At 41.5% G+C, this 25,358-nt stretch overlaps 1 protein-coding gene across 1 annotated transcript in view; it reads right to left on the minus strand.

Moving 5' to 3' along the window:
- The window catches only part of htr2aa (5-hydroxytryptamine (serotonin) receptor 2A, genome duplicate a), a 97,766-nt gene extending 75,362 nt beyond the window's left edge, over positions 1-22,404 (minus strand). Inside the window, exon 1 of the mRNA XM_085248948.1 lies at positions 20,457-22,404. Coding sequence (XP_085105074.1) covers positions 20,457-20,898 — 442 coding nt within the window. The 5' untranslated portion in view covers positions 20,899-22,404. The remainder of the gene's footprint in view (positions 1-20,456) is intronic.
- Positions 22,405-25,358: the final 2,954 nt, after the last annotated feature.

The raw sequence follows: 25,358 nt of genomic DNA on the forward strand, positions 1-25,358 counted from the left end.
GTCTTCACAAAATGTTATATTGAGTAACATTATTCTAACGTTATTCCACTAATTTTTTTTTCTTTTGCATTTTTGTGTTGGGGTTTTTTTGAGGAAAACCTCTGTCTTTCTAAGATGCTTTTTGTAAATCAGTAAAACTAACTATCCATCCATCCATCTTCTTCCTCTTTATCCGGGGCCGGGTCGCGGGGGCAGCAGCCTAAGCAGAGAAGCCCAGACCTCCCTTTCCCCAGCCACCTCCTCTAGCTTATCCGGGGGAACACCAAGGTGTTCCCAGGCCAGCCGAGAGATATAATCTCTCCAGCGTGTCCTGGGTCTGCCCCGGGGCCTCCTCCCGGTGGGACATGCCCGGAACACCTTACCCAGGAGGCATCCTTGTCAGATGCGCGAACCACCTCAGCTGGCTCCTTTCGCTGTGGAAGAGCCCATCCTGGATGGCTGAACTTCTCACCCTATCTCTTAAGGAGAGGCCAGCCACCCTTCGGAGGAAGCTCATTTCCGCTGCTTGTATCCGCAATCTCGTTCTTTCGTCACTATCCACAGCTCGTGGCCATGGGTGAGGGTAGGGATGTAGATCGACCATTAAATTGAGAGCTTCGCTTTTATACTCAGCTCTCTCTTCACCACGACGGACTGGTGCAGCACCAATCCGTCTGTCGATCTCCGGCTCCCTTCTCCCATCACTCGCGAACAAGACCCCGAGATACTTGAACTCCTCGACTTGGGGCAGGAACTCATCCCCGACCCGGAGTGGGCACTCCACCCTTTTCCGGCTGAGAACCATGGCCTCAGATTTGGAGGTGCTGGTCCTCATTCCCGCTGCTTCACACTCGGCTGCGAACCATTCCAGTGCGAGCTGGAGGCCATCACCTGATGAAGCCAACAGAACCACATCATCCACAAAAAGCAGAGACGAGATTCTGAGGCCACCGAAGTGAAAGCCACTTGGCTGCGCCTGGAAATCCTGTCCATAAAAATTATGAACAGAATCGGTGACAAAGGGCAGCCCTGGCGGAGCCCATCACCCACCAGGAACAAGTCCGACTTATTAATGCGAACCAAGCACTTGCAACGGTTGTATAGGGATCAAATGGCCCGTAGTGATGGGCCAGACACCCCATACTCCTGTAGCACCTCCCACAGGACACCACGAGGGACACGGTCCAATGCCTTCTCCAAGTCCACAAAACACATGTAGACTGGTTGGGCAAACTCCCATGCACCCTCAAGTATCCTCGAGAGGATAAAGAGCTGGTCCAATGTTCCGCGACCACGACGAAAACCACATTAATAATAATAGTAATAATACATTTTATTTATAGGTGCCTTTCAGACCCTCAAGGTCACCTTACAGTAACACGTAAACAATATCATAAAAAACATAAGAAAAATGCATATATAGCAAACATGGTAGATAAAATTTAGACATAAACAGTCATAAAAGTATAAAAGCAAATATAAAAACTGAGCAAGGTAAAAATGCAATTCTAAATAGATGAGTTTTGAGTAGTGATTTAAAAGTGGTGAGACAGTGTGTGGTCCATAGAGCAAGTGGAAGTGCATTCCAAAGTCTTGGGGCAGAACAACTAAAGGCTCTGAGTCCCATGGTAGTCAGGCGAGCAGGTGGAACTGACATAAGGGAAGCTGAGGAAGAGTGGAGTGTACGAAGGGGTGAGTATGTATGGAGAAGATCGGATAGATATGGAGGAGCAAGGTTATGAAGCGCTTTGAAAGTGAGAAGCAGGATCTTGAAATTGACACGGAGGTGAATTGGGAGCCAGTGGAGCTTTTTAAGAACAGGTGTTATATGTTCAGTGGCTCTAGTTCTGGAAATAATATGAGCAGCTGTATTTTTAACCAATTGCAATTCATGGAGGGATTTATGAGGTAGACCATAGAGAAGAGAATTACAGTAATCCAGACGAGATGTGACAAGAGCACTGACAAGTATGGCGGTACTATGTGGTGTGAGGGAGGGACGAAGACGGTTAATATTACGGAGATGAAAGTAGGGAATTGTTCCTCCTGTATTCGAGGTTCGGCTAGCGGACGAACTCTCCTTTCCAGCGCCCTGGCATAGACTTTCCCAGGGAGACTGAGTGTGATCCCCCTGTAGTTGGAACAAACCCTCCGGTCCCCCTTTTTAAAAATGGGGACCTCCACCCCAGTCTGCCAGTCCAGGGGTACTGCCCCTGATCTCCATGCAAAATTGTAGAGGCGTGTCAACCAGCACAGCCCTACAACGTCCAGAGCCTTCAGGAACTCGGGGCGGACCTCATCCACACCAGGGGCTCTGCCACCAAGGAGTTATTTAACAGCCTCAGTGACCTCGCCCCCGGAAATTGGCGGGTCATCCCCCTCATCCTCAGACTCTGCTTCCTTCTCGGTAGACATGTCAGTGGGATTAAGGAAGTCCTCGAAGTATTCCTTCCACTACTCGACCATTTTCTCAGTTGAAGTCAGCAGCGCTCCGCCAGCACTGTACACAGTGCAGGTAGAGCACCGCTTTGCCCTCCTGAGACGCCTGACGGTTTGCGGCAAACCGTAACATTTAACTAGCTAGTTTTACTAACTAGTAATTTTTACTAGTTAAATGTTACATTTAACTAGTTTTATTAACTAGTTAAATGTTACTTTAGCTTTCTCTTTTTAGCATCACTCACTTTTCCAACCTGTGCTGCTTCTGTCCCAACATTTTTAGAGATGGATGGACATTTTATTCTTGCATTTGAACATTTTATACAAGTTTAGAGTGTTTTTGTTTGTTTTTCCTGAAACCTTTTTTGACATTTTTAATTAATAATAAAATCATTTTTGTTTGTTAGCCTATATATTTGAATGCATCTCAGAAATTTGGCTTGGTGGAGAGATTATTTTTCATGTAGAATAAAATTTGAAATTGAGCTAATTTTGCTAAACATACTCTGTCTCTCTTTCTTCGTGACTTTGTTTATGGCACTTGCAGACTGCTCTGCTCACTCGGCTTATGTTCTTATACAGTATTTTTAGAGTTTCTTTTATGTTCTACCATCATTATTCTGGTGACTGTTGGAACATATGATCCACGGCAGATTCTCGTGTTAACAGACAATGAAGCGTTATCTCATCTTTTTTGGCAGAATTTTGCCTCCGGGTTTTCTATGTAAATAAAGTGTGTTATATAAGATATCAGCCATTGTATTTGCCCTAAATGACTTCAGAGGCTGCATTCATCTCATGCCCCCTCTCCTCTCATCTCGCTATACAGTATCTCTGTTTATCTGTTAACCTATTCACTACCCTCCACCCATGATCATATTTTTGTTTTTGTTTTTCACATCTTTACCTTTTGCCCTGTGGTTTCACATCTGGGAAGCAGAACCTTATAATGGGTCTGCCCTTTTGTTTGCATCTGTTTCACTTTGTTCCATCTGGTCATGCGAGCGAGCAGGAGAAGGAGGATGTTGGATGATTTGAACGCTTGCCTGCTGCTCTGTTTTTGTTCAGGCTGCTTTGTGCTTCGCTCTACGGCTCAGAGACACAAAAAGAAAAATCTCCTCCATCTCGAGCAGTTGAGCACAAATGGATGAGCGCAACAGAGGATATTTTCCACATGGGACGTTGTATCTCAGCTGACTTTCAGTCACATTCTGCTTACATCCCTTCCTTATCCCCACTTCTATCAAGAGAGGAATTAGAGAGTATTTTTGCGTAGCCTCATCAATCAATGCTACCACAAAACCAGCGTCTGAAGACTTTTTAGCTGTTGTATAAGACTTGTTACACCCGCCCTACTTTGCAGTGTAAAATGTGAGCTCAGGATATTAAAGCTCAAACTGTGTCCACAGCCTGTCAGAAGTCCTTATCTCTAAAAGGAAAGAACCCCAGAGCACCATAAAACAGAATTTCCTAAGCCATGTTTGATCTGCTTAACCTTTTCCGCCTTTTGTTCTTAGGTGGTTTTTATTTGGTCTCGGCACTTAAGAAGTTGACATAAAGGGATGCTGGAAGATGCTGTAGTGCTATACATTCATATCTTTTGAGAAATTCCTTTAAAAAGGCATTTGAATTAGTTTTCTATATGAAGGCTTTATGTTGAAGGTTCACTTCTGCACCGCCACCTACAAGACTGCAATTTGTAAAAGAAGGTTACCCATATGGAAAAGATATACCGTATTTCCCGGACTACAAAGCGCACCTGAATATTAGCCGCACAAGCTAAAATCAGGGGAAAATCCTGTTTTGTACATACATTAGCCGCACCTGACCAAAAGCCGCAGGTGTTTCAATGTTGACTTATCATATGTAAAAGAATATGCACAAAGGGAATTGTCAGGAAAGAGATGGCTGTTTGGAGACATCACTTTTATTAATATTTTGAAAAACAAGTTATGGGTACATATTTGCATAACTTTTTAGGTATATGTACAAGTACTGGTAATTACAATTACGAAACATGTACTGTGCTTCATAAATGAGTAACAAATGTAGTACATAACAATAACCTACAGCACACCAGAAAATAGATTCGGACTACCTTTTAGGCTCAGGTGCAGTGACACGGCTTTAACAAGAAGAAAAGTCAGTCATTCACCACCATCTTCCTGCGCACTAAAACCACCAAAGTCCTCTCCTCCAGTGTCGGATACGAACAGGCTCAGGATGGCTACAGTGGGGCAAAAAAGTATTTAGTCAGCCACCGATTGTGCAAGTTCCCCCACCTAAAATGATGACAGAGGTCAGTAATTTGCACCAGAGGTACACTTCAACTGTGAGAGACAGAATGTGAAAAAAAAATCCATGAATCCACATGGTAGGATTTGTAAAGAATTTATTCGTAAATCAGGGTGGAAAATAAGCATTTGGTCAATAACAAAAATACAACTCAATACTTTGTAACATAACCTTTGTTGGCAATAACAGAGGTCAAACGTTTACTATAGGTCTTTACCAGGTTTGCACACACAGTAGCTGGTATTTTGGCCCATTCCTCCATGCAGATCTTCTCGAGAGCAGTGATGTTTTGGGGCTGTCGCCGAGCAACACGGACTTTCAACTCCCGCCACAGATTTTCTATGGGGTTGAGGTCTGGAGACTGGCTAGGCCACTCCAGGACTTTCAAATGCTTCTTACGGAGCCACTCCTTTGTTGCCCGGGCGGTGTGTTTTGGATCATTGTCATGTTGGAAGACCCAGCCTCGTTTCATCTTCAAAGTTCTCACTGATGGAAGGAGGTTTTGGCTCAAAATCTCACGATACATGGCCCCATTCATTCTGTCCTTAACACGGATCAGTCGTCCTGTCCCCTTGGCAGAAAAACAGCCCCATAGCATGATGTTTCCACCCCCATGCTTTACAGTAGGTATGGTGTTCTTGGGATGCAACTCAGTATTCTTCTTCCTCCAAACACGACGAGTTGAGTTTATACCAAAAAGTTCTACTTTGGTTTCATCTGACCACATGACATTCTCCCAATCCTCTGCTGTATCATCCATGTGCTCTCTGGCAAACTTCAGACGGGCCTGGACATGCACTGGCTTCAGCAGCGGAACACGTCTGGCACTGCGGGATTTGATTCCCTGCCGTTGTAGTGTGTTACTGATGGTGACCTTTGTTACTTTGGTCCCAGCTCTCTGCAGGTCATTCACCAGGTCCCCCCGTGTGGTTCTGGGATCTTTGCTCACCGTTCTCATGATCATTTTGACCCCACGGGATGAGATCTTGCGTGGAGCCCCAGATCGTGGGAGATTATCAGTGGTCTTGTATGTCTTCCATTTTCTGATGATTGCTCCCACAGTTGGTTTTTTCACACCAAGCTGCTTGCCTATTGTAGATTCACTCTTCCCAGTCTGGTGCAGGTCTACAATACTTTTCCTGGTGTCCTTTGAAAGCTCTGTGGTCTTGGCCATGGCGGAGTTTGGAGTCTGACTGTTTGAGGCTGTGGACAGGTGTCTTTTATACAGATGATGAGTTCAAACAGGTGCCATTCATACAGGTAACGAGTGGGGGACAGAAAAGCTTCTTACAGGAGACGTTACAGGTCTGTGAGAGCCAGAGATTTTCCTTGTTTGAGGTGACCAAATACTTATTTTCCACCCTAATTTATGAATAAATTCTTTACAAATCCTACCATGTGAATTCATGGATTTTTTTTTCACATTCTGTCTCTCACAGTTGAAGTGTACCTCTGGTGCAAATTACTGACCTCTGTCATCATTTTAAGTGGGGGAACTTGCACAATCGGTGGCTGACTAAATACTTTTTTGCCCCACTGTACGTCATCCACTCTCAGCTTCTTTCATTCGTTGTCACTTACAAAACCAAAGAAATCCTCGTTGTCAGTGTCGAACACCCTCAGAAGGGCCGGGGCGGTGTCCTCCTCTCCATAATGCAGCAGTCCAGCCCTTCGAAATCCGTTGGTGATCATGGATGTTTTCACACTTTTCCACGCTGTCAGAATCCAATGGTGGAGTTGAGCATAACTTGCTTTTCGCAAGTTTATTGCTGCTCGTCATCCACGCCTCCCACTGAACGCGTAGCGTTAATTTGAAGTTTGTTTTTCGCGCTACTTGTACAGCACTATGTTGCCTGGCGGATGGACACGTGACCAACATACCACTCTTGAACCCCGATACTGTGTGTCTGATCACATGCCCTTCCGCCAGGCAACGTAGTGCCGTACAACAGCGGAACAAACAAAACAAATCGTCTTACGATATGACAAAAATCATGGACAATCCATAGAAAAGCCGCACCTGACTAAAAGCCGCAGGGTTCAAAGCTTGTGCAAAAAGTAGCGGCTTATAGCCCGACAATTACGGTATATAAATCTTATAAAGTTTGTATCTGTCTTGTGTGAAACTTGTATGAAAAGCATATAAGAATGAAAACAGATATAAGATCCCTTGAAAAATTATATAATGAAACTTGTATGTTTTGGATACTTACTAAAACAATGTATGAAAGTAATGAGAAAGTGGCCACTTTCATGAGTAAATCACATATAAGTTTTTACTATTTCTTTTCCATATGGGTACATACATCTAAGTCCGCTTGTCTGCAGATATCTGACCAAAAGAGAAAAGTTTACTTGACAAGAGAAATTCACAAATGCTGTGTTTACTTGTTGTTATCAGTACTGTAGTTGTGTGATGATTTGCAGCTGAATTATTACGGCTTTTCAGAGATATCTGTCCATATATTCCTGCCTGCTCTGCTTTTGACCTACCACCTCTTCTCACAAAGACTGGCGCATGTCTACTACTATTTTTCAAATGCCTCTTCTGAAATTTTTGGCTAATGTTTGTGCATGGTCTTAAAGTGTAGCGATATGAATACAAGGGCTACAAGTGGTGTGTTAAAGCAGTTATTTAGCATTTATTAAGAAATATATGTTTTGTATCTTGTGTATGCAGCTTCAGCAGGCACAAGGTCCAACAAGTAACTGCGCAAGCAGCAGAAATAACATATAGCAAATTAGCATTAAGTTGTTAATTGTGCAGCTAGAATAATTTCCTCTTACCTGCCTCACTAAAGACTCAACTCTTTCCAGACTTGGCAGCAGATTGTCATTGGAACTGCTCCTTTTTACAGACTGGTAAGTGCACACACATAACTGGGTATTGGGATAACAACCACTGGTAATCTTTAATCCATGTTCTTGATTTGCTTTATGAAATGTTTTCATTGTGTTCTTTCTCATGATTAGTGGATAGTTAGCCACACAGTAAAACTGAGACATGTTCCTGCACACTAATAAACCATTCTTTTTGCTACCTTGTCTTACATGTTACAGTGGGGCAAAAAAGTATTTAGTCAGCCACCGATTGTGCAAGCTCCCCCACTTAAAATGATGACAGAGGTCAGTAATTTGCACCAGAGGTACACTTCAACTGTGAGAGACAGAATGTGAAAAAAAAATCCATGAATTCACATGGTAGGATTTGTAAAGAATTTATTCATAAATCAGGGTGGAAAATAAGTATTTGGTCACCTCAAACAAGGAAAATCTCTGGCTCTCACAGACCTGTAACGTCTTCTGTAAGAAGCTTTTCTGTCCCCCACTCGTTACCTGTATGAATGGCACCTGTTTGAACTCATCATCTGTATAAAAGACACCTGTCCACAGCCTCAAACAGTCAGACTCCAAACTCCGCCATGGCCAAGACCAAAGAGCTTTCGAAGGACACCAGGAAAAGTATTGTAGACCTGCACCAGACTGGGAAGAGTGAATCTACAATAGGCAAGCAGCTTGGTGGGAAAAAATCAACTGTGGGAGCAATCATCAGGAAATGGAAGACATACAAGACCACTGATAATCTCCCTCGATCTGGGGCTCCACGCAAGATCTCATCCCGTGGGGTCAAAATGATCATGAGAACGGTGAGCAAAGATCCCAGAACCACACGGGGGGACCTGGTGAATGACCTGCAGAGAGCTGGGACCAAAGTAACAAAGGTCACCATCAGTAACACACTACAACGGCAGGGAATCAAATCCCGCAGTGCCAGACGTGTTCCGCTGCTGAAGCCAGTGCATGTCCAGGCCCGTCTGAAGTTTGCCAGAGAGCACATGGATGATACAGCAGAGGATTGGGAGAATGTCATGTGGTCAGATGAAACCAAAGTAGAACTTTTTGGTATAAACTCAACTCGTCGTGTTTGGAGGAAGAAGAATACTGAGTTGCATCCCAAGAACACCATACCTACTGTGAAGCATGGGGGTGGAAACATCATGCTATGGGGCTGTTTTTCTGCCAAGGGGACAGGACGACTGATCCGTGTTAAGGACAGAATGAATGGGGCCATGTATCGTGAGATCTTGAGCCAAAACCTCCTTCCATCAGTGAGAACTTTGAAGATGAAACGAGGCTGGGTCTTCCAACATGACAATGATCCAAAACACACCGCCCGGGCAACAAAGGAGTGGCTCCGTAAGAAGCATTTGAAAGTCCTGGAGTGGCCTAGCCAGTCTCCAGACCTCAACCCCATAGGAAATCTGTGGCGGGAGTTGAAAGTCCGTGTTGCTCGGCGACAGCCCCAAAACATCACTGCTCTCGAGAAGATCTGCATGGAGGAATGGGCCAAAATACCAGCTACTGTGTGTGCAAACCTGGTAAAGACCTATAGTAAACGTTTGACCTCTGTTATTGCCAACAAAGGTTATGTTACAAAGTATTGAGTTGTATTTTTGTTATTGACCAAATACTTATTTTCCACCCTGATTTACGAATAAATTCTTTACAAATCCTACCATGTGGATTCATGGAATTTTTTTTTCACATTCTGTCTCTCACAGTTGAAGTGTACCTCTGGTGCAAATTACTGACCTCTGTCATCATTTTAAGTGGGGGAACTTGCACAATCGGTGGCTGACTAAATACTTTTTTGCCCCACTGTACTTTATCTATCGCTTGCTCATTGTTCTTGTACACCTGTATTCCATTCTGTTCTTTTGTCCAGTACATGTTTAGATTATCGCTAGACAACATCTTTATGAGATATTTAGGGCGGAGAGCAATAACCTCAGTTTTGTCTGAATTTAGAAGCAGGAAATTAGAGGAAGTCCAGGACTTTATGTCTTTAAAACATTCTTGCAGTTTAACTAATTGATTTGCATCATCTAGCGTCATGGATAAATAAAGCTGGGTATCGTCTGCATAGCAGATTTCTTTTTATATAGCAAGGGTATTTTATAATTGTATGTATAATGGATAATGTGTTGATGTGATCATGTTGGTTGTAGCTGTTAACTTTATTTGTATTTGGACTTTCAGTGTAGTGTAGTGATTTACACATGTGCCAGGTTTGAGCCCATGAGGAGACACAAATCTCTTCAGGGTTGTGTGAGCTGGTTGCACCGAAAGAAAATATTTATAATGAGAGGCTGGGATAAGCATATTTTTAGGGCATTTGTGCCTAAAAAGTGAGTAAAACAAAGATGGTGAATTAACTAAGCAATTAATCAAGTAATCTTTGGTTGGCATAAAATGATGGATTATGAGGGCAACACAACACTTCCCTTAGAGATTAATCTGGACCAATGTGATTTTTATTTTATTTTAAGTGTCATAGTTACAATGTTGTTCTTTATGTCACTTGAACATTACATAAACGTAATAAACAATGCATCCTTTAGAGGCCTCTATTATGATTTAGAATTTTTAGAATATAACAGTGCTCAATTTTTACACTTGGGGACCATTTGATTCTGAATGTGTGGGGGCCGGGATGGTGTAGAACCCAGCTGCTCTTGCAGTGTTATTTCAGTAGATGGTACAAAACCTGATGAGGTGAAAGAACAAACAGCCCGGCCTGTAATGACTTCAGCTGTATTCTCATCTGTTGCTTGATAAGGCTGTTTACTGCATGAATCATGAACTCACTCTGCTGAAGTATAAAACAATGAACCGAACAAAAATATGGAGGCTGCTGAAATAATATCACACAGTCAAGACCGAAAACATAGGCAAGAAAGACAATAGCCATAAGTGTTCCCTGAATGGGAATCATTACAAATCACAATATTATCACTATGCTGCTGTAAAGACATGCACTATTCTAGTTACACCCTTTCCGGTAGCTAATAAATGTAACATCCAATTGGGTCTGGCTCACAGTCTGTGTTTTAGTACATCCCAGAGGAGCTGGACAGGGTTAAGTTCAAGGTTCTGGGAAAACTATGAATTTTTATAAGGTTTGTGTTCTTTAAACACAGGAACAAAGGATAATGTGGGGAGCTACAATTTATTGCAGAAGAGTGAATGCCCAGTCAAATGGTTCAAATCTGCATGGACTAAAAAGTCTGTAAACTGGTTTATAGCCAAGAAAAAAAACCTGCATTATGTTCATTAATGTGCTTGTCCAAACATCTAATCTTCTGTTATTAACCACAGTAGCAGAGAAAAAAAGGAAAATTCTGTGTTCTATGTCATTTTTTTCAAAAATATTATGCTCATTCTTTACTTAGGCCTGTTTTTAAGCTAGCTGTTTTCTAGCTGTATTCCTACGGATTTCTACGAATCTGAAGTACTTTAAACCTGCATTCTTTCTAATGGCACACAGGGGGCGCCATTAGACCATAAGAGTCATTGTGAAAATGGACACCAGCTTCATTTCACTGGGATTGCAGACAACACTTTGCTCATGAGTTTATTATTTGAGTCACACGTTTCAAGTCTTATTTTACATTTTGGAATTCATTTGAGTCAGAAAGAAAGAAAAGAACCACAACAGTACCATTGGTACTGTTTCAATGTGAAGTACCCCATGATTTCTCTGTCAATGCTCAGCTCGAGGCTTCAAAGCAGGACTTAATTAAGACCTAAAGATTGGGTCGCTATCAGAAAAGAAAGCTAGTCCAGGTTCCAGATCTTGCAGCTCCTCCTTGGGGATCCTGGGAAATGCCAGGCTGGATGAATTATATTATCTCTTTATCCCACTCGGGATCTACTCCTGGGTCTCCAACCGCATCCTTCCAATCTAAAGAAGCATGAGCTTGACTCTAAACTTAATGTATGAGCTTTTCACCTTGTCTTGAAGGGTGAATCGAGACATCCTAAAGAAGAAACTCATTTCTTGTATTCACACTCTCATTCCTTTAGTTTGCTCCTCAAAGTTCATGAACACAGGGGAGCATTGGAAAGAAGATCAAAGATTTGCCTTTGCCTCTGCTTCCTGTTCAACATTCTGCTAGCTTTCCCACATTACCATGAAAGCAAATCTACCTGGAGAATTTCACGCTCCATTCTCACTTGCATTGCACATGCTTTGTAGCTAACCTTTTATTTATTTATTTATTTATTTATATGTTTACTTGCAATTCTTAAGCGTGGTTTTATTTTTGTATTGTTACCTCCCTGTCCTTCATAATCAGCATATTTAGCTGTATCAGAATCAGTATATAATAACACCCCTAATAGTTAGCATGAGTGGGAATGGTTAATACATATTAACAAAAAAATAAATAAATAAAAATATTAGTGACATTTGATATTACATCAGACTTCTATTACCAAAACTAGACAGTAAATAAAAAAAGAATTCCCTTTTTTAGCTTTATAGTTTTTCCGTCATTGAATTATGTAACATGCACAAGATCTGGAGTCAGTGCTTGGTTTGGCAGAGAATCACAGGGGAATCCACAGGAGAAACACAGCCTAATCTTTTAAGTAAATCTCATTCTACACAGCTGCCCATCCAAGACAAGCGGGCAAAATCCAGTGGCTTTGATACAGAAGTGCTTGTTTTTCTTTCTACCAGAGACCTTCTAAGAGGTAAACTTTTTAAATCAGAAACACAGGAAACAAACACTGCAAGTGATGAATGAATAGCGGCGTTAAAGTCTGCAAAGCAAGAGGAAAGACATCAACAAGCCCAAAAGCCCAGTGGGAGGGAGGGATGAGAGGGAGAAAATGAGCATTTGAAGCTAAAATGTAAAAAAAAAATTTAAAAAATCTATATGATATTAAATTATCCAGACAGCAGAGGTTGGACTGAGACAGGAGCAGGAGCAGAAGTTGGCAAACTGGAGTACCTGGCAAGCATTCATTGACTTGAAGCTGGAAAATTCTGTTCCCACAGAGCCTGTTTTTCACTATTGTCTCTATTTACCAAATGACCAGTGACTAATGTTTTAGCACCAACAAGCACTGATTACCAACCAACTGAATTGGAAAGAAGGCTGGCCTTTTATGCTAAGAAGAGACACTGCTTCCATTTGAGAAGTTGTTTGAGTGTGTGGACAGCTTTGTTAGTCCACACTGAACAGAAACACACCTAAATCATTTAAACACACATGCTTCTACAGACAACATCTTTTGATATCAGTCAGCACAGGCTGATTGACGAATGATATGTACTTGCCCTGGGGTGATCAGTTTGTTCCATAAATTCTGATTTATTATGAGGTAGGAAACAGTATATGGGAAATGTGATATAAAAATGAAGACAGAGAATACAGAGAAAGCAATCATTTGAAAATCTCATAAACCCAGATTTTATTCACAATAGAACCTAGAAAGCATATCGGATGTCTAAAATGAGACATTTCACTATTTCATAAAAAAATATTACCAACATGCAGTAACAAAAGGCTGGAAAATAAGAATTGTTAAAATGTAACATTTTGCAAATAATACATTCACTGGCGACATGTGAGTAACATGATTGGATATAAAAAAAAAAGAGCATCTTAGAGAGGTAGCGTTTCAGAATAATGTTGCTCAACATAAAATCCTAAAACTTCGAATATCATATACATAATATCATCTAATACTGACAAAGCCAAGAAACAGTATTGGATGCCTGTGATCTTTAGGCACTCAGAAGGCAGTTGATTAAAAACAGGTATGATTCTGTCATTGAAATCCCTGCGTGGGCTCAGTTCACTGTGCTGTCCACAAATGCAGGTTACAGTTCTGAAGAAGAAGCCATACCGGAACATAATCCAGAAATGCTGCTTTCCTGTCTGGGCCAAAGCTCATTTAAAATGGACTGAAGCAAAATGGAAAACTGTTCTGTGGACGGACGATTGAACGTGGAAAACTTCACTGAGTGCATCTTCCAGACTAAAGAAGAGAAGGGATATCCAACTTATTATCAGCCTGCATCTCTGATGGCATGGCAGTGCATCATCAGTGCCTATAGAACTGGCAGCTTATACATCTGATAAAAGGTTTATTCAGGTTTTAGAGCAACAAGTGCTCCCATATAGATCCTACCTCAGGAAAAAGCCTTGCCCATTTCAGCAAGACAGCAGCAAACTGCAGATTGTATTCACAGATAAATAAGACCCAGGACTGCTGAGCAGCTAGAATCCTGTCGGATAAGAACAGGACAATATTTCTCTCCCAGAAGTTTGGCAGCTGCTCTCCTCAATCCCCAGATGTTACCTCTTTCTTTATTGTTTATAAATTTTCTTTGTTCTATAGTAAATAAAACTAGCATCAATGGGATTTGCAAATCATTGCATTCTGTTTTTATTTATTACACTGAATCTCTTCTTTTTGGAATTTGGGTCAAAGGCAAGAGTGAATGCCAGATGGTATGGCTAATTCCTCCTTTGCAGGATTTAGAACCAGGAGAAGTTAAACTAAGTTTTCTAAAAGTCCATCAGGAATGGATTTAAGTTCAGCAAGAGAGGTTGATCCAGGGCTGCAGCCCAATTTAACTCTTAGCAAGCTCATAATTATTTTGATTTTAGCTTAGTATACAATACAACTAATAATTTCACAAATCAAGCCTATCCTTACCTCTGGCAGTCCATATAGTGACACTCAGCCACAATCCCAGGAGATCAGCTGATCTCAATGCCAACCTGAATCAGCTGATACTCAATGAATGCACTATTTGTGGTGCCTACTCTTCTGCACATCTGCAAACCACTTTGGAACCTACCTTCACCACAGCTCCTCTGTTCATGCTGTATTTGACTTAGTGAATGTCATATCTGTGGTCTTGCTGCTTGCTCAGGTGCCAGAACAGAGCCATACCACCAAAAACACATGACTTCAGATGTAAACCATAATCTTTACTTTCAATAAACTGTTCACGAATCAAATCTTAATGATATCAGACTGATGGTATGCTTCATGTTGTCTCCATGTGCAACTGCCTTGCACAGTTATATCTCTATCCTAATCCTCTGAATGATGTTGTATAACTTGTGTTTTGACCACAACAGCAGGACCACAGTATGTAATCCATTTACTGCAGTCCAAATACATGTTTCATAATAATGCTTTACATGTGAGGCAATGTTACAGATAATGACAAAGCTTTGGTTTTACTCAGCCAAAAGTAATTATTTAATTTCCCTACTAACCATTCACCTTCTGTATTAGAAACTTTTTCCCTATCTTCTTCCTGATGCCGTCTGTCCTTTTTCCTTTATTTACGAATGTCACAGCAGATGATGTCGGTGGCACTTAATAATGATTATGGAAATGCATGAAGACACCCTTATTGAATGTCAATGGAAAACCAACATTTAGGTATTTGTGTAATGACAGCGGCCATTGAATGCTGTTTAATGAATGAATTCGTGAGTCCTCTGAGAACTTTCCCATAAAGCCTAGTTTCTTCAGGAAAGCCTTGTTTCCCTTCTCTACAGGGTAGTTACTAAGTAGTCTTTCATTATTTGAATATGGCAAACAGCCACTGAGTTCTTTCTGGGGAAGTCACAACAAGTAATTTAACTGTTAGTTAATGAATGAGGGATTGTGGTTTGTGCCACACAAAACTGACTTTTTTGTCTTTGTTTTACAGAAGTAAGGCTACCTCATGATGCATTGTTAAAGTATTTCAAAATTTGGGCCATGGTAACTCATCATTATCTGTAGTTCCCTGCAATTTTGTGTTGCTCAGGAACCACTTAATATGAATTCATTAATTATCAGGTTGTTTCGTATTCATTCGTCATGTGTTTCTTAGTAACTGCTCATTTTTTCCGTATCATGTTTTCAAATTCCTGGCACACACAGTCTCAAAACATAATGAAATATGGATATAAGCTCTGAAGATTCAAGTATATGGCAGCATGCTGGAGAAATTAATGCAGTTTGTAGAATAACAGCTAGAAACTGACGCTGATTAGTATTTAGATCTTTATAATCTATCCAGTAGCTGTCAAGAGATCTCAGTCTGGACATAACGACAGACTGCAATCATGTCCCTACTTAAAGTATACGTGGTCAAACAACTCTAGTTATGCTCTTTTTGCAACTCCAAGTGATGTCAAAATGAGAAAGTAATGTGACTTCTAACGAACCCACATTAGGTCTCGGAGGAATTGCACTTTACTGCTGCTAACTGAGCACACTGGCCTTCGAACACAATGGCCAAAGAATAACATGACAACTACTTCTATTTATATAAGTTCCTTGTCTAGTGTTCAGGCTTGCCAATTAGTCAAGTTTCTCTCTCGAGGATGCTGCCAGTTCTGTGCTTCCTAAACTTTTAACACTTGGTCACTTTGAAATATTGACATTTTCCAATGGCAAGTTTTCCAATGCTTCTTTTTGTAGTGAAGAACAGCAAAAGAGTTCCAATGTAGTCTAACAAACCACACTTTCACCTTCACTTTGAAATAAAGTTATATTACAAAACACAGTCAATCTCTGAAGGGAGAGTAAACATAGTCCCTGAATGTCTCCAAAGAAATCTCTAAAACTTGGTGGAGACATCTGTTAAAAGGAAACAACAGTTATTTTTCTGTTTTAGGTGATGTATGACTGTACATCTTCAACTATCATGGGTGCAAATTCTAGTCAAGTGAAACCCAAGTTATTCAAGCTCTTTAAAGCATTAAAGAGGAATGTCAGGAGGGTTTTATAAGGTGTGAGAGCACTTCAGTCTGTCAAGTATATTTTGACAGCTCATCTCCAGGGACCATGTGACAAAAACAAGGCATGGAAGAGGGGAGAAGCAAACCAGCACTGCACAGTAAGAACTGTATTTGCCCCCTGTGGTTTTATGTAAAATGGATGAGAAACAAGCTCTGTGTCCACAGTTTTCACACAGCTACAATGTTATGTTAATCCTCAATTTCCCAAGACACTTGGGGTGTTTGTTTTAGCCAAATAGATTTGTAGAGCAAAACTGGATCTCTAAATCATCACCTGGCCACTTGCCAACATGACCAGACAAGACAGGCACACCAGCCAAAGCCACAAAGTATTAGCATTTGGCTGGTAAGCTGATATGCATGTGGCATGTTTAACATACTCCCTAATAAGATATATGGCCATGCTTCCTGTCTGAGTAATATAACCGTATATTTGAAGAGAAACCTGACTGCTTCAGCAAGGCTCATTCAAGGAATGCAATTTCAAAACAGTGTAAAAAAGTGAAGAAACTTATTTTTGCTCCACAAAGCTTCCGGAGGCCTTTTTTAAAGACAAAGCATTTTCATGTTGGGTACATCCGATTCTCCCAAAATCAAGGCAAATAACAGCTATGCTGGCATCTCTGTGAGACACCATGCTATGAGTGTCAACACATATACAGTCACAGTGTGAGCATGCCTAGGCTGCCATGGACTGAGTCCCTGAGCACAGACAAGAAAAAGGCCCAACTCCTCTATGCAGCAGGACAGCAGGATTAAAAAAAACGAAAATAAAACAATGGAGAGTGGTTTAAAGAGAGCTTTAGTCTCTTTGTAGTTACGGTCCAGCTCGCTCTGTCTCATATGCTTCTATGGTTGCATTATCCCTGCTGTAGTCAATTTAAATGTTGCTGTTTTGTGTCTTTGTACTTGTCATGTTACATCTCTTTGTAGTGGTTTTTTACCTCTGTAATCACTTTTGTTTATGTGTCTTTTGACGTATCTCTCTGTAGTCATGTTGACTTTTTATTGCTATTATGCATCGTTCTGAAGTATTTAAGTGTCTAATTGTTGTCATTTTCTGTCTCATAGTAGCTGACTTGGCCAGTATACTATTTACCATGCTTACCATCTTAGGCCACTGTCACACAGGCCTAGGGACCAATTGGTGAACCCTGGTAACTTTATTCCCCAGTTGGCTACAAATCGTTGGTGGAAGTCAATATGAAGTGATTGCTAAAGCCACATTTGCACAGCCCTAGACACTGGTCAGTGATATCTTGGTAACTACCAGCCACTAGAGCAAAGTACAATGTCCTCAACCACTACGCTAGGGGTTGTGAATGGTTGCTGGCAGTTGCAAGCAAGAAATTGGTTGTAACGAGGTATACAGTGCTGTATCAAAAACTTCCTTCCCTTTGTGTCTGGTTGTCACAGTAACCTATAGTTTGCATGGAAGATCCTGAATACCTGCCAAAAGGTAGTAAGCTGTAACTTGCTGCAACTTTATCGGTGAATGTTCGCCATCTCCATTTGTATTCCACTTACTCAAGTTTTAGCACATCTCGGAGAATAAATGTAGAGTATTCAAGGAGAAATTCATGTCTTTCCCAGTGTATGTATAGAAAACCTCCGCACCTTCTCAGATTGTAGAGTGAAATTCAGGTGGAGCAGGTGCTAGCTAGATGAGTTTTCTGCAACACATCTAATTGATGAAAGGTCTAACTTGCCAAAAGTAATTAAGTAGCCCACATTTTTAACTTGAGCTGGCTTCTTTCACTTCTACACTTTCTCTAATTAATTGCACCGTTTTAGCTGTTAGAAGTTTATGACTCAGCACAGGAGGTTTGGCTGGAATGGTAATTTGGCACTTGCGCAATAAATTTTTGCCCAAGGGCCTCTCAACTGGTTCAGCTTTATCAGTGATCTCACTTATTATTATGCATAAAATGTGGGCTCTCCTAGCTTCATTACTGACCCCATTACAAATATAATCTTGACAAGTTCAGCAGCACAAACTCATCCGTGACCTCGTTAATAACCATCCATAACCTCGCCACTTGATTTCGCCTATAATCTTCTTTTTGACATCAATAATAACCTCTTAAAATCTCACTCATGGTCACTATCACATTTCATAAGATCACTTGTAATATCATCATTATGCCTTCTCACCCTGAAACAAAGCTGCGTTTGCTCAGTGAATCGGTAAACAAATCACAATCACTGCAACGGTGTAACAACATGAGAAAATAATTGCTTTGTGTGTGTTTGTTTTGCATCAGTGTGGCTAATGAGTTCCTTTGTCTTCTCATTAAAGACCAGGGAAGGCGAGTAATAGGCACTGGAGGTCGTTCTTTTGGAAGCACTCTTCCTTTTGACTAATTTGCTGCACTTCTTCTCACGCAAATGAATTTGCTACTTAGGGCTTAAAGCTTCTTATGTGAGCAGCAGCTCGTGACATTTACAGAGACACGGGGAAGCTCAAGGAAGATGAGAATGGATCAGCAGGAAATGGGCAACAGTGAAGGACGGTGGAAGGTGGGTGTATGTGTGTATGTGTCATGGTCCTGGGTCTTTTGACCCAGCGTTTTAAGTTTGAGTTTATTTTGTTCATTAGGTTATCTAAGTTCATTTGGTTATTAGACTCCTTGTGTTTTCTTCCCCTGTATTTAAGTTTCCCCTCAACCTTCGTGTTTCATGCTGCGTGTCATTTGTTATCAAGTTTGTATTATTATGCCTAAGTGTTTCTAGTTATTATTTTCCCCTCGTGTTTCCAACCATGTTAAATCTCCCCTGCTCTTTATGCGTTTCATGTCTGTGTCTTACGTTGTCAAGTTCGGGTTGTCATGTCTGTCTCATTATGTTTCCTGTTTTATTGTGAAGAGGTCTGGTGTTCTGTGTTCATCATGTTCAGTTTTACTCTCCCACTGTGACGTCATTATGTTCATGTGTGCCAGCTGTTTCCTCATGTGTCTCCACTTCCCCTAATCACCTCCTGTGTATTTAAGTCCTCTGTTTTCAGTGTGTGATTGTCAGGTCGTCTGTTGTTCACGCCATGTTCTCCATGCCATGTTTCTAGGTTTCATGTCCAGGTTTTTCCATGTTGTTTGTTTAGTTCTCCCAGTTTAGGTTAATGTTAGTTTTATTTCTGTTTGCCTTGCCCGTTATTTGTACCTTTTCTGCCAGCCTCATTAAACGGCTCGCTTTTTGTTACTCAAGTTTTGATCCAAGTTCCTTGGTGTCTGCATTTTGGGTCCACTCTTCACAATACATACAGTCTGCTCTCGCCAGACTGTGACAACATCTTTGTTTTGTTCTTATAGCATTCTCTTGGAAAATGGGGATCTGTTAGATTTGAAAACTGCAATACTTTCCTGATGACTACTGTGTGACCAAGCACAACAAGTAAATCTGACACAACTTGGTAATAGTTGGTCATTTCTATTAAAGAGTCCCCCAAACTTCTGAATCACATTCTTCGTATTTACTGTCACTCTCCCTTTTTTTTTCTAAAAAAAAAAGAAAGTTTTTAATTTATAACTTTATGCCTTTTAAAGATCACTTCATGCTATGTTCATCACAGTAACAGAAATCTGAAGACGTCCAAACTTTTGCATGCTACCGTATTTTTGTGAAACAGTGATTTGAAGGACTGCAGTAACTTGGTCTCTGCACCACCTCTGTGTGCCCCTTTCTTGTCGTGCTGAAGTAGCACTTGGAGTAAACACTTCACTCACAACAACAGCACCAAACACCTCCATCACTGCTGCTCTCCATCTGTCCTCAAGCCACAGCCATGCATGAATTCTAACATGCACAGACTGGGATTGCCTCATAAGACATATTTTCAAGAGCAGTTCTCTAAAAACCAAATATACGTTTTTCAAAATGCAAAGAAAAACGTCAGATTTAATGTGATTTCTTCACTTCCTGCTCTCACCAATGTCTCAGAAATGATTTGCAGTTGAACAAAGCTTTACACATGCAGGCAGGTGGAGTTTGTTTAGTCATTAGTCATGTAACCATTCATTCTTTGAGGAGAAAAAAAGCCCACATCAACGACAACAAAGCACTGTGCCTGCTGGACTCGAGTCAGCAACACACCAAATGTCAACTTAATGAAGCCCGATATGAGTGTCACTCAATGCTTACCATAGAGAATGGTCACCATGGAAACCGGCATGACCAAGATGCCGAGAAGCATGTCAGCTACTGCCAGTGACATCAAGAAATAGTTTGTGGCGTTCTGCAGCTTCTTCTCCAGGGAGACGGCCAAGATCACCAGGATGTTGCCCATGACCGTGACAGCGATGACCACTAAAATCAGCAGGGCTGCCCAGTTTTTCTGCATCAGCTGCTCCAAGGGAGGACACTGAGACCCGTAGACTCCCACCACGTTATGGTGAGACCAGTTCCCCAGCTGTGCGTCATTGCCATTATGAACCACGTTGTTCCTCTGGCAGCCCAGGTTTGTGGCATTGCTGCTTTGGAGGCCACCTTCCTCGCGTGGAGGCCAGGGGTTAGACCCCAGAGTGGTAACGGCTGTGACAGTGTTAGAGATCAACTCTGACACATTGCCACCATGCAGGTTCATGGTGTCAGCTCGATAAATGCTCAGGACCGCTGCCTGGAAAGTGGGTCAGAGTGGCGGAGAAAAGAGGAAAGTCTGTTCATCGCTCACTTGTTTTCCATTCCCGTTGCTCTGAATATTATAAATACAACACCGTTCATCACTCGAGCAATTAACCTGTAATTCAATATGGTTTACCACTTCTTTGCTCCATCATGTCAAATAAAAAAAAAGAAGAAAAGTCCCCGGATTGACTGTCAGAGGATCAAAAAATCATCTCCACAACGGGGAAACAAAAATAGCATTCTGCTGAATTCAGCGCAACCAGAAGAGCAGCTGTTTGATCTCACAGGACAATGCCAAACGCTTAAAAATGATATCTCGCTTGGTTAATAACCTCACTGTGCCAACAGTCCGTCATCTGGCTCTGTGAAAACAAAGAAACAAAAGTATTCCGTTGCCCAAAATATCCCAAACAGAACAGAGTTGTTTTAGGTCCCATGTCTTCAGTGATTTAGGAAAGAAAAAATCTCTTCTGATTATAGAATCCACTCAAAGCTGGCGCGATGGCAGTTGCAGGTTTCTCCTCCTTGGAGTTTGAAGTCAAGGCTGTGTTCATGTTAAAAATATCAGGTCCATGTGAAGTCGGGAATGTTACAAATCAGAATTTCATGGCCTGGTTGAAGCAGTTATTCAGTAACTTTGTTTCTTTTCAGTCAGTCTTTAATGTATGATCTTTAAGGAGTATGAGAACACAAACAAATAAAAAAAATCCTCTAGCCTTGAAATGGTCATTCTTAAACAGTATAATGACACACTGGTGTTATCAGTTTTACACAAACCCTGACTTACGTGTGAATGTTCAGAATTTGTTTATCCTAGCTGACACTCCTGCACAGATGTCATTATGCTGTACGTGCGTGTTTCCTAATGTGTGTGGAAATCTTCAAGCGTCCTCGCTCTCTCATCTCAACTCATCCCTGCACCTGTGAGAGTGCGTCGGCAGCCGACAGACATGGATGATGAACATGATGATATCTGACATGTGTGAGTATGTGTCACTAACTTTCCAGTCTCCTTCCTTCACTCGCATTTCTTGACTCATAGTAAGAAAGTATTCCTTGTTCACTGTAACTAAGAATAATGTCAGACCTCCAGAGAATTAAATATTCCTTACATTTTTCCTCCTTGTACTTGCATAAGCCCTCAGTGGAAAATGTCAGTCACTCTTCAAATCCTTCATGAATAAACACAGATCTCCTTCCTTCACAGACCTTGATCATTCATTCTGCACATTTCCATATCTTGTCACTTTCCAAAAAGGAAAAAAAACTAAAAAAGAAGCAGAAGGAAGAGAAGGAGGAGGAGGAAAGCAAACTTCTTCTCTCTCTCCCATCAGCAGACTGAAGAGGCTCCGTGTGTTTTCAGCTTTCCAGGAGAGTGCCATTAAGTTGTTGAGTCGTCTTCTGTGGTGAACAGGAGCTGAATGCTATTCTGCTTCTACTCGCTCACGCTGCTTCTCACATGCAGCCTGTCTCTCCCTCCCTCTCTCTCTGCAGCTCTCTCACTTGGATCTCCTGCTCTCGCTCTCTCCCTTTCTCTCCCTTTTTACCCAGGGTCTCTCCCCCGCATACCATTTTGGTATGCTCCCTCTCTCGGTCTCTCTCTCTCTTTCTCAAGCGTTCTCTTCTATTTATTGTGCCGCTTTCTCTTTCCTCTTCTTATTCCTGAATCTGGAAGTCCTGTTGTCCCTCCTTCAGTCGCTCTCTCACACTCTCTCTGTGTTTCTCTCACTCAAGTTAAACCTGCATCTCTCTCAATTCACTTTACTAGCATTACCATATTCAGCAATATGCCAAAGCCCTCTCTCTCATATATCTATATATCTATATATCTATATATCTCTCTCTCTCTCTCTCTCTCTCTATATATATATATATATATATATATATATATATATATATATAGATAGATAGATAGATAGATAGATAGATAGATAGATAGATAGATAGATACTCATCATGGGTGATTTCTTTGGTGGAATGATTGTATTGCATACATGTTTAATGACTTAAAAAAACAAGAATTGGGTGCACAAGTTTGAATTTATTTTGGATCTTTTCTAATCCACACAGGGGTCAAAAGTATACATACATTTGTGCTAATATTTTGTAAAATGTCCTGGCACAGAGCGGGCTTTTAAGTGTAGAACACACATTCTCAATAGGGTTGAGGTCAGAGCTTTTTGGGTCATTTCTAAACAACTGCAGATTCCAGGATCATCAGATTAAACAGTTCAAATTATTTAGATATGTCGCCACCACACTGCCAAGGTCGGGGAGAAGACCTCAGTTGTCACCCTCAGATGAGAGAATTATTCAGGATCAACCCAGGAACCACCAGGACTCAAGCCTGAAAACCACTAGAACACCAGCATCATTGTCCACAGTGAGGTGTTTTACATTTTTATGAAATGAGAAGGTGCCAACCAACAAAGAAGGACCTGCTCCAGCTGTTTACATGGACAAGCTAAATGCCTTCTGGAGAAAAATTTTGGTCACATGAGTCAAAGATTGAGCTTTATGGCCATTTTGCCAGCTGTCAATCATCATGGGATCAAACCTCTGGGGCTGTTTTGCTGCTAGTAGTACTGCACAAAGTGGATTGAATAATGAGGACTACCTACAAATGATTCAACTTACCCTCAAATCTACAGCTAGACGGTTGAAACTTGACACAGCTCAGTTTTCGAACAGGACGGTTATCCCAAACACACATCAAAACTATGTTTTAAATGGATAAAGCAGGCTATCATTTGGCTTCTGGAAAGGTCTAAGGACCTTGGAAAGAAAAGCATCTGAACTTCTTTAAGTTTCCTTGAAGACATTTTTGAAGTGGACTTCATAAACGCATGGCACAACACAGAAGAGCCACCTCCACAGGACAAGACTCAGCAGTCCATCTGTACCTAAAGAACAAAGGTCAATCTTTCAAGGATGCCAATGTTCACATTTTGGACAGAGAAGACAGATGGTTTGTAAGAGGAGTGAAAGAAGCAATGTATGTCCGCTGTGAGCGACCATCTTTGAACAGAGGCGGTGGTTTATGACACAAACTGTCTGCCACCTATAATCCAGTTTTGAAATCCATCCACAGACACCTTAACTCTCACTCACATCCTGGGCCATCTGACCTCAAGAAATCACATGATAGGGTGGGGCTAGGCTTCACAATGGGTTCACCCGAAACCTTGGCTGATTGTGACCCACACCCCTTTTCACACCTTGGCTTGTGTTATTAGGTAGAAGATCAATAGGGGGTCCATGACCCTCTTGGGGACACTTCCATAGGACTTAAAATCTGGGACTCTCCACAAATTGCTCTTACCACTAAAGAAGCTTCTCAGATGAGAGGTGAAATGTTAGACTTGGACTATGATGACCTGGATGACTGAGAACCTTAGGCTTCTTGAAAGGCTTTCCCAAAGCCCTGATTTTAACCATGTTGAAAATATGTGGACTACACTGAAAAGCTGGGTAAATGACAGGAAACAAAGCAATTTAAAGGAACTCTGACAAGAAAAATGGTCAAACATCCAGCCAGAATTATACCAGAAGATTTTTGATGGCTGCCAATCACGACATGATTTGGTTGGCTGGCGGAATGTGCAGATACATTTGAACAGATGCATTTTAGTTTGCTGCCATCTGTGCTGGTGTTTGGACACTCAGCTCGTAATCACAAGTAAAGCAAAGCATTCACAATTTCAACTGGTCAATGGATGACATCAACTCATCAAAAAATGAATGCTGAGCCAAGAGTGCTAAAGCCTGAAATGCATGTGTATGAAAGGTTACACTTTATTTAATCTGTAGTCAATTACAGATTTACTGCAGGTTTCCATCCTCTAGTCTACTCTAAATGAAGACACAAAGCTTCATATTAAGCAGGGGAACTGTGGAGACTGTTTGGACAAAATTATTGACCGCCTTACATATCACCGCCTTTACCCAGGGGATGCCATACCCTGCATCTATGGACTTCCCAAGATCCACAAGGAAGCTGTCCCACTCAGACCCATAGTCAGTAGCATAAACTCCGCCACTTATAACATTGCTAAACACCTTGCTACCATCCTTGCGCCTCTCGTGGGGAACACCCCACACCACATCAAGAACTCCACCGACTTCACCGACAAGGTCCAGAAACTTACCCTGGATCTAGATGAAACCATGGTGTCCTTTGATGTAGTCTCCCTTTTCACTTGCATACCCACCACGGAGGCGGTGGAGACTGTCAGAAAACGACTACAAGAAGACAGCTCCTTGGAGGACAGGACCAACTTCACACCCGATCAGATCTGCACACTGTTAGACCTCTGCCTCACCACTACATATTTCAAGTACAACGAAGGCTTTTACAGACAAAAACATGGCTGTGCCATGGGCTCCCCCGTGTCACCTATTGTAGCCAACCTTTACATG

This window comes from Mchenga conophoros, linkage group LG16, assembly GCF_057382185.1.
Source record: "Mchenga conophoros isolate Kocher_MC1m ecotype Shallow Benthic linkage group LG16, M_conophoros_male_GT1.1, whole genome shotgun sequence".
NCBI classification, from domain to species: Eukaryota; Metazoa; Chordata; class Actinopteri; order Cichliformes; family Cichlidae; genus Mchenga; species Mchenga conophoros.